The sequence below is a fragment of the Triticum dicoccoides genome, chromosome 5A (assembly GCF_002162155.2).
Source record: "Triticum dicoccoides isolate Atlit2015 ecotype Zavitan chromosome 5A, WEW_v2.0, whole genome shotgun sequence".
NCBI lineage: Eukaryota > Viridiplantae > Streptophyta > Magnoliopsida > Poales > Poaceae > Triticum > Triticum dicoccoides.
The window spans coordinates 706,117,452-706,127,890 of record NC_041388.1 but is presented as its reverse complement, the minus strand read 5'-3'; the positions used below and the strand labels follow the sequence as shown (position 1 = coordinate 706,127,890).

The 10,439-nt window shown below is 44.2% G+C and overlaps 1 protein-coding gene across 1 annotated transcript; it reads right to left on the bottom strand.

The window, feature by feature from the left end:
- Positions 1 to 3,423: 3,423 nt before the first annotated feature.
- Positions 3,424 to 9,522, bottom strand: LOC119304350 (chaperone protein ClpB2, chloroplastic-like). The gene is made up of 10 exons (XM_037581529.1): positions 9,271 to 9,522; positions 8,522 to 8,740; positions 8,132 to 8,369; positions 7,597 to 7,792; positions 7,455 to 7,509; positions 7,214 to 7,364; positions 5,696 to 6,004; positions 5,304 to 5,569; positions 4,278 to 5,204; positions 3,424 to 4,148 (listed from the first exon to the last, which is right to left on the bottom strand). The coding sequence occupies exons 1-10, from the start codon at positions 9,505 to 9,507 to the stop codon at positions 3,822 to 3,824; spliced, it is 2,925 nt and encodes a 974-aa protein (XP_037437426.1). The 5' UTR covers positions 9,508 to 9,522; the 3' UTR covers positions 3,424 to 3,821.
- Positions 9,523 to 10,439: the final 917 nt, after the last annotated feature.

The window sequence follows — 10,439 nt, the reverse complement described above, 5'->3', positions numbered from 1 at the left end:
TGTCGAATTCGCGAGGAGGGAGCGGAGTGGAGTGGGGTTCCTTCTTTTGACGTGAGGGAGTGGAGTGGGGTTAGGTCAACTCCACTGTGGGCTTATTTTTCAGACCTTTTCAATGGGCTCCCGGCTCCTATATTATGTGGATGGCCCATTCCCCTAATTTGAAGTAATGAATTCTCAAAGAATAATTGAAGAAATGAGGGACTTTGTCCCCCGCCATGTAGGCCTGGGCTATCTGCACATCAGATTTCCCGTCTCTCGCTCATCTTCGTTCTGAGCCCGACCCAGCCCAATCCAACCACACTTCATTATCTATATTCGTCTGTCCGAGCTTTGCTGTTGTGCCCAAGGACCCCTCCCAAGCATGATGATCTGAGCTCACCGACAGTATCCCGATCCCACCAGGTACATCCCAAACCCGCCGTCCACTACTACCCTCGCCACACACACCACATGTTCGGTCATTTCGAACCACCATGAGAGGTGAAATTTCCTTCAAATTTCATCAATGAATATGTTTTGAAGAAAGATTTCACCGTATATTCGCCGTCTCTATTCGCGGGGTACAATGCATAGTGATGATGAGCTATTCTACCAAGAATATATCAAGTCATCAGTGGATGATGATGATGATTTTAATGATGATCTGGAGAAGATGATGATGGTTCCCATAATGAATTGAAGATGATGATCGAGGCACTTGAAGCAATGCATTTGGAACAGGGTCATGTTCTCAACTTCATGGGTTCTACACCGAGGCATCAAGTTCTTAATTGACATAGGGAAGAGGGTCATGTTCTCAACTTCATGGGTTCTACACAGAGTCAAAAGGTTCTTAATTGTCGTAGGACAGAGGGTCATGTTCTTAATTTCACCGGTTCTACACCGAGGCATCAAGTTCTTAATTGACATAGGGTAGAGGGCCGTGTTCTCAACTTCACCGTTCTACACCGAGGCATCAAGTTCTTAATTGACGTAGGGAAGAGGGTCATGTTCTACTCTTCCAAGACTACTTTGTAGCTAATCTAGCCCTTCCATGATAGCATGTTTAGGTGTCGCTGCTAATTGTGAAGGCATTTATTGTAGTGCATTGTGGAGAGTGTGAAGCATTTTGATGCTTACTTCATGCTAAATAGGGATTGCACTATGCTAATTAGATTGTATTACCTTCAAAAATGCACTGTTCTCATCGTGATACTTGAATATGGTGCACCTACTGATGCGATATATGAGTATCTCCAGATGGATGTCTGAGAACACATGTCTTGAACCAATGGTCAGATTTATCAATGTGATGGTGATGGTATTCAGAGAAAAATGCTTGAGAGAACCAAATGGCAATGACACAACCGATTCTTGGCACCTAGAGAAGCAAGATGGTTTCCCAATATGCTTGTATGCAGTGGCGGAGCTTCAATAAAAAATGTTGGGCGGGCCAAGCTAAAAAAGTGCACAAAATTTTTATAGGCATTAGTGCCTACTCGGTACCTTTTGTTCTCATTGATTTTTTTATAGGCATTAGTGCCTACTTTATTATGCAATGTTTGAATGATCTTTCTACATTAAAATGCACTTCACAAAAAACCATTATGCATTAGATACGAACAACCCGCTAATTTACCAAGAAAAAATATATCTTTATCTTCTATTTCTACATATGAATTTATAATAAAATGCATGAATTATGCTCAGTTCAGTCAATGCATAACAGAAATCTAGTACTCAAGAGATAATTAGGAGGTGAACATCCAGCATTACTCAGCACCGACAGTAGACCGGTAGTCTCAGTGGATTGCAGCGGTCAACGGAGGCATCTGTGCGGCACCGCGACAGGATCCCGACTGCCGAGGCTAGGACTGGCCAGTGCTGAGTGCATAGGCCGGAGGGGAGGGAAGATGGCGCCACTGCGAGGTCGCGTGCTGGCGGGTGAAGCCATGCATGGAGTAGGCAACAGGAAGCAAAAAAGCGAAGGCATTGTTAGTCCTGGCTGGTTGTAGCCGCTGCTCGTGTTGTGTGTGCTCATGCCGTAGTGACAGGCTTCGATCGATTCATGGATGGTAACAAGCTGAGTGGGCTAGCATATATAGGTATAAAAAAATTGTGAAAACCTGGGCGGGCCATGGCTCGGTTTGTCCCCAACAAAGCTCCGCCCCTGCTTGTATGTATCGATTGCATGCACCAGGAATGAAAGCATTGTCCACATGTTTTGCAAGGGCAACACCAATACCATGTTGGAGAGCCAACCATCATCCAAGAAGTTGTGGCATCATGTGACATGTGGATTTGCCACCCTTTTTCCAGAGCATCTAAAACCGCTTCCCAAAATAATCCCCAAATAACCCCTTATGGGGGCTCTCCAATAACACTTTTTGATTGTTGGGGATGGGCGGTCTGGCAGATCCTCAATAGTACATTCCTCAATACCAAACCACTCACTTGTCAATGAGATATCGGTCTCTGGATGATGGTGTGACGGTCAGAGGTGGTGGCGAGGACACGGTGGTCCAGTAGGCCAGGACAACGGTGTGCTGACGTGGCATGTATTGGGAGGGTACTCGGAGAGAGAAAGCTCCCCCTCCATATAGGGGGAGATGCTCTTAGCATGCCAGGGTGTCACAACGATATCAAAGTGCTTCAACGGTTTCTATTGTTTGCAAGACTTCATAAACGAAATTCTCGCGGGAGTAGCTATCAAGCCAATGGAAACATTTATACCATGGGGTGTATTACCTTGTCGAGTATCGGAAAATTAGACTTTGTGAGAGGTCATGACATGTTTGTGTCAGATGCACATGATGATCGTGTAGGATGGTGTGGTCAAGCACACCCTATGAACTATGATTATGTTAGAGAGCTTATCGAACTACCACAATAAGAACCGATTGAATTTAAAAAAAATCAAGATGTGTCAGAAAATTTGTGAGAGGGAAGTAGATCAACAACTTCTAAATGATCCCGCGGAACATGTGGGGGTGAATCATGGAAACTGAAGTCTAGGATCCCTGAATAAATCAGATTTAGGTTTGAACTGTGTAATTTGAAAATTACTGTTTGGATTGATTAACAATGATTGTGTTTGTAACATTTATCTTTGAATTATTTAAGATGGCTCAGCAATGTCAGGGCTGTATAGAAGGCAATAGAGTTTTTGGAAAAGTTGGTGGTTGCCCTTTGATGTCGTGATAATCGATGAACACCCCATTTGTCTACCTACCAACTTTTTAAACAAAATCTTCTATTTCTGCATTCTGAGCCCTCAGGATGTAATTCAGCTTCCCATTCTGTGTATGTAATGGGTGTTGGCCACCTCAGGATGTAACACACAGCAGTCAGTTCATATGGAATTTCTACAATCTACAATCTCCTAGGGAGAACCTCGATCTAATAAATCACATTTTCTAGTTTGGCTATTCATGGGCCTTCAAATAATAAACTTCTGTATAAATCATCTCAAATTATTCTCATAAGCTCACAGCAATTGGCCATGCCATGTCGCAAATCGTTTCTTCTGTAAAACTCGCCAGAGATCGTCGACGAACATGGAAATGCAGTGAATGCATTTCTACCTGGCTCAAAGCAGAAGCAAAACAACATTTTCAAATGGCCAGACAACCTTAGCATGCTGGACATCTGGAAGCAGAGGCGTGCCAGGCTCTTTGGCAACCTCTGTTTTTATAGGGTTGTGCTACTGCTAATGTAATGTTGGAGCAAAGAATTCTGGCTGCATAACCCTGCTATGATATGCCCAAAGAGATACACTACCAGTTCGCCACCCTTATATGTATCTACACTTATTTATAGATCCTCTGCAAAAATATGGAGCATCAAACTGTCGGCAGGAACTTCTCATCTTGAGCAGCAGCCGGCTTGGATTCCTCGTTCGTCTTCCGGAAGACAAGCTTCTGCTGTGGGAGCTGGCCATTGGACAGCACCGTCACCTGAGTGTCGACGGAGATGCTGTCCTCATCCTTGAACTCGCCTCTGAGGATACCCTTGGCCAGTTCGTTCTCCACGTACTGCTGAAGCACCCGCTTCACCGGCCTGGCGCCGTAGTTGGGGTCGTAGCCAAGGCTTCCCAGGAACTCAATTGCTGCCGGTGAGACATCAAGTTTGATCTTGCGGTCGGCGATCCTCTTCTGCACTCTTGCCAACTGTATTTCAAACAGGCAAGGCAAAAGAAAAGCTGATTAACAAGTGCCTCGCAACCATATGGCCTTATATTCTTTTGCTAGCACTGACATTTTAAATTGCAAACAAAAATCAAAAGTAAGAAATGTTACCTGTAATTTGACAATGCTGTTTATCTGCTTCCTCTCAAGAGGCTTAAAGACGATGTACTCGTCTACACGATTCATGAACTCAGGACGGAAAACAGATCTTGCAGCATCCATCACCCTCTTCTTCATACTCTCGTAGGCCGAATCAGTCACTCCAGCTTCTTCATCCATATTCAATATGTACTGCGAACCAACATTGGATGTCATGATAATGATACTATTGGTGAAGCTCACCTTCCGGCCCTGCGAGTCCGTAACCCTGCCGTCGTCCAATATTTGCAGGAAAACATTGAAGACATCTGAATGGGCTTTCTCAATCTCATCAAACAAGACCACAGAGTATGGCCTTCTACGGACAGCCTCTGTGAGCTGACCACCCTCTTCATACCCGACATAACCTGGTGGTGCGCCAATCAGTCTTGAGACCGAGTGTTTCTCCATATACTCGCTCATGTCAATCCGGACAACAGCATCCTCAGTGTTGAACATAAAAGAAGCAAGGGCCTTTGCCAATTCTGTTTTGCCCACTCCTGTAGGTCCCATGAACATGAAGCTGGCAATGGGCCGGTTTGGATCGGACAAACCAGCTCTGGATCTCTGAATGGCCTCTGCAACTGCTTTGACTGCAGGATCCTGCCCCACTACACGCTTGTGCAGTTCGTCCTCGAGATACAGCAGCTTTTCTCTGTCGGATTGCTTTAACTTGGAAACCGGAATCCCCGTCCACCTGCTCACGATCTCTGCAATATCATCTTGGGTCACCTCTTCTCTTAGCATGGATTTCCCAGAACTTTGATATTCATTTAGCTCATCCTCTGTTTTTTGAAGATCCCGCTGCAATGCATTCAGACTACCATACTTCAGTTCAGCAGCACGATTGAGATCATACTCACGCTCGGCCTGCTGGATCTCAACATTTAACCTGTCAATCTGTTGCAACAGTTAAATGCAAGTCAGATCAAATGGCAACAACAACCGTGTCAATCTACATAATACAGAGAAAGACTAAAATATTGGAACTGAACTTACCTCTTCCTTAATAGATTGGATCTTTGTCATCACCGACTTCTCACGCTCCCACTGCTCTGTCAGTCCCTTCTGCCTTTCTTTCAAAAGTACCAATTCTGCTTCAATGCGAGATAGTCTGTCTCTTGATGCTTTGTCTGTATCATTTGTTAGTGAGAGACGTTCCATTTCAAGTTTAAGCACAGAACGATCAATCTCGTCCAGAGCAGTCGGCTTTGATGTTATCTCCATTTTCAACTTGGCAGCTGATTCATCGACCAAATCAATTGCTGCAACAAAACAAGACGGTCACTGTTTAGAACGAGCTACAAAAGAGCCTGCAGTAGAGTTCATAATGCCCTATTATCAAGCAGGCTGGTAACTTCAAGCAGAAGTGATGCTATAGTAATAAATACCTTTGTCAGGCAAAAATCGTCCGCTGATGTAACGATCTGATAAAAGAGCGGCAGCAACAAGAGCACTGTCTGATATGCGGACCCCATGGTGCAATTCATATCTCTCACGTAATCCTCGGAGTATTGACACTGTATCTTCAACTGTTGGTTGATCAACATACACTTGTTGGAAGCGGCGTTCCAGTGCTGGGTCTTTCTCAATATATTTGCGGTACTCATCGAGGGTTGTTGCGCCAATGCAACGTAGCTCCCCTCTTCCAAGCATTGGTTTCAGAAGATTGCCAGCGTCCATTGCACCAGAAGTGGCACCTGCAATAAGATGGAAGATTCATAAACTTCTGAAGAGTCAACAGGAAAGTTCGTTTTTCACTAGTCCAAGTTTGTAGACAGGAAACTTAGTCATATACACTGATGGTGATGGTAAGTTAGTTTTAAGGTGTGATAAGAGTTCAAGTTATTAGACAGGAACTTGCTCATGTTATTCACGTTAATGGAACTGGTAAGTTAGTTTTAGGACGTGATAAGAGTCCAAGTTTGTTGTTCCATGAGAATATAATGCAAGCGAATTCCATGAGATAAAAGCTACTGTAGAGTTTTCGTGGTGTTTCAGCTGTTGACCCCTATCCATGTTTCTGTGGTGTCAAAAGAACACTCATTCTTCAGCCAAATGGAGACTTGACCCCTATCTATGCTTTCGTGTTTTCATGTTCTTTCAGTCAAATTCACCTAACGATTTGACTTTGCATGTCCATAACAGTGAACCAATGTAATTTTGATGTATAATACCAGTATCTTTTACCAAATTTTCAGTGAAGGAGAACAGCAGGATGAGAACAAGCCCGCAAGCTGTTAGGACTTACTAGCATCTACTGAAAGAATGTGTAGAAGTAGAACTTAAGATACTATAACTTCTTCTCCAAATCACTTGGTTCATAATGAAAGGAAACTTAACAAGATGGAACAGCTTTGCCATCTCTGACAAGCTGGCACAGCTGTTTTGTGCTCAAAACATGTTAGGTGTTATTTTTCTAACTCAACAAACAAATACTCCCTCTATGGAGGCTGAAATGGATGTAGGTCTAGATACATCCATTTCAGTCACTGACGAACTGTTTTGTTGTATGGAAGAATCAGGAGTTTATCTATGTAACAATCATCAACAGATATATACACTTCGGCTGTAAAATTGTGTTGATGCATCTCAGTATTCATAAATCATACTATTTCACATATAGCACCCAAATTGGATCAAATGCTGGAGATTCCCAGAAAATTATTGTCCCACAGTTTATTAGCTACATGGAACTAGTGGCAGCCAAGCAGCATTTTTTTTTATGTTGAACATAAATTCAGTGATCTATGAGATCCAAATGAGATGACAGCGGCCCAGTCGAACCATCAGTCTATCTATTCCTCAATTTTTAGGCTATGCATGCATCTTTAAAGAAAAAAAGAGGTAAATAGCATTATCCAATAATAAACTTTGTAGGAAGTTAGTGTAGGAAATAAGGAAATTACCTGCTCCGACAACAGTGTGAATCTCGTCAATGAAGAGAACGACCTGTCCATCAGAATCTGTGACTTCTTTAAGTACAGCCTTCAGCCTATCCTCAAATTCTCCTCTATATTTTGCACCAGCAATCAAAGCACCCATGTCAAGTGTAATTAGCTGCTCAAAACAAAAGTAAACATTACTCATAATATCCTCCTGATACAACCCTCAACAATATAGCATCATTGCATGGACAAGTAAACTTACTCGACGGTTTGTCAGTGCTTGTGGGACATCTCCTTGAACTATCCTCTGAGCAAGCCTAAATAAAAATGTAAAATAGACTAAGAGAAACTACTGGCATACTCATAACTGATGAAATGATGTGTAAAATATACAATTTTCCTACCCTTCAGCTATGGCTGTTTTTCCCACACCAGGTTCACCAATCAAAACAGGATTATTCTTTGTTCTCCGAGACAGAATCTGGATGCACCTACGGATTTCATCATCTCTTCCTATAACAGGGTCAAGCTTCCCCTGACGTGCCATAGCTGTCAGGTCCTTTCCATATTTGTCCAAAGCTTCATACTTGCCCTCAGGGTCTGAGAATAGATCATTTAATAGTTGTTACTCAGGCGAAAAAAATTTGCATATCTTCACAGTTCAAGAAACAAAGGAAGCACATATTGAATAAAATTCTGCACTGCTAAAAAGGTCTCTTTTGTACACGTTTAGTCCATATATACAATCTTGTTTCCTGTTTATCACTTAGCAATTGAATGTGTTTAATAGTGTGATGACCTCAAAAAGTGACATTTTATAGGGTAAACTCTAGGTTGCACCATGGAATTTGATCAGAGTATGCAACGGTATGAGCATGTGAAGAACAAAGTTATTTGAACAGTAAATCATAGCATTCAGATAAAAGAAAATATGTTTACCTTGATCAATTACATTTTGCTTCCCTCTTATGGATTCAATAGCTGTTTTCAAGGCTTCTACAGTGATCTGGAAGTCCTTGAACAGCTGTCTTCCAAATCGCTTATCATCCGCAAAACCAAGAACAATATGTTCAACTGAGACAAATGAATCACCATACTCTTTCTTAAAGTTTCTTGCTCTCTGTATCAGAGCTTCCAAGTCACGCCCCAACATCGAACCAGGATCTTCACCTAATACCTGAATCATCAGGAAAAAAAAGTCTCATTGCAGGTAGCACTTGTTTATATTTCTTGTTGACAATAAAGCAATATACTGCAGTGCACAAAGAAATGTTAAGGCCAGTATGAAAGTAGAAGAGCCAATTGATATGCCTGTTTATGATAAATCACCTTAGGCTGCCGCTGGATGTACTTCTCTGTGGCATCGAGAAGCCTTGTGTTGTCAACTCCAGCTTTGGAAAAGATTCGACGGGCAAGCCCATTCCTTTGCTCCAACAAGGATTTCATCAAATGTTCAGTCTCCACAATCTGGTGTTTGCTTTCTTTGGCCACTTCAGGTGCCAAAACAATCGATTGCCATGCCATCTCAGTAAACTCTTGTTGTGTAATCTGGCAGCCAAAGAAGTGATAATGAATTACATGACTATTGTACTTTTTACATAAAAGGGGATACTGAATAAACAGGATGCATACAAAATTGTTATTCTATACGATGAAAATCAAGCTCATGAGCAGTTTATTCACAGAAACAATGTTTTGTACCGTGTACATGTAGGTTACATATAAGAAAAATATTTAAAAATGCAGAACAATGTGATTTAAATCATCATCAAGGCAATTTTAAGGATCTCATCAGATGAAGAACTAGGGAGTGGTAGTGGTATCTCTGTAGTGAAATCTAGTAGCAGCAGTAGCGCACCTGAAAAGAATTCTGATTTCGAACATATGAATCAGACTCTACAATTGCATTTCCCAAAATGTGGGTTTCAGACTTTCAGGCTCAAACACAAATTCAGATGGCCAAAATTAATCGGTGACCAGCGAGCAAAGAGGTGTTCCGCACAAAACTCAAGTAGCAAATCTGACTGAGGTCGCGTGCATAGATAGAAATACTCTAGAAGATAAAGGCGAGTCCTTACCCTCCCGTCCCGGGAGCTGGCGTTGCACCTGACGGAGAGCGCCGTCCGCCCGGTTCCCACCACCGGAGCGACCCGTCCCCGTCCTCTCGCCGCGCTGAGCGCGACGCGGGTCGACGACGGGCCCGCCGCCCTCCTGCTGCTGCCCCACGCCGCGGCGGCGACGGCCGGGGCCGGAGCGGCGGCCGGGTAGGAGATGTGGAGGTCGGCGGCGAGCGCGGGCGGCGGCGCGGTGGCCATGGTGCCCGGTGCCTGCAGTTCTTGGACTCACGGACAGAGTGGAGTGGCGAGCGGCTGTATAGATGCGCTGTATCTTCTGTCGTCTTCTAGATGCGTAGGGGGCGGGATGGAATGGCGAGGCCGGGGGCGAGGGGTGGTGGTATAAAAAGATGGTGAATTGGACGGACGGCGGGCGCTGTCACCGGCGTCGCGGCGTGGGGGCGGTGGGAGGTTCTGGGAGGTTCAGGGGTGCACGGGGAGGGCGTGGAAGGAGGACGAAGATGATTGGGTGGGGTGGGGTGGGTGCGTGGCTTCGGGGGAGCTGCAGAATTGTGCGCCGTGAGATCTCCGGACTCCCGGTCCCGGTGGGCGGCCCGATCTGCGGCGACCGGGTTCCACTCGCCTGAGCGACAAAAAAAAGTGATCTTTGCTCTTTTTCCAAAAAACTCCACCCCCAACATATATTACTCTCTTTGCTCATAAGGACGCATCGAGGGGGTGGAGAGGAGAAGGGAATTGAGATTTCGGAGTCACGCGAAAGGAAATAGTGGGGAGTGGTTTTGTCGCCTCAGTTTTTGTGTGGGGGTGAGGAACCAGTGGGGTTTGGTACTCCGCTACCCCTTCAACGCTAGGGTGTGCCTACCCTAGCGTGCTTCTATCCATGCTTCCGTATACGTGGCATGATTTAATTATAACAAATTAATGCCCGGCCTTATCCCTTAAAATCAGGGGGAAGATGATTAGATTAGAAAGAAAAAAGAGAAAAAGACAGCCGTAGGATGGAGTGAGAGCACGGATGGAAGCATGGGGAGAGAGCAGGCAAGCCGGATCCAATGCACTTAGCGTTTTCAGCTTCACATTTATCTCCCTTCCATATGCAAACCAATCAGCCGCCTCTACCATTTACATTTTCTTTGCATGCATGCAAGCTGGACCTAAAGAATTGTGTGAAA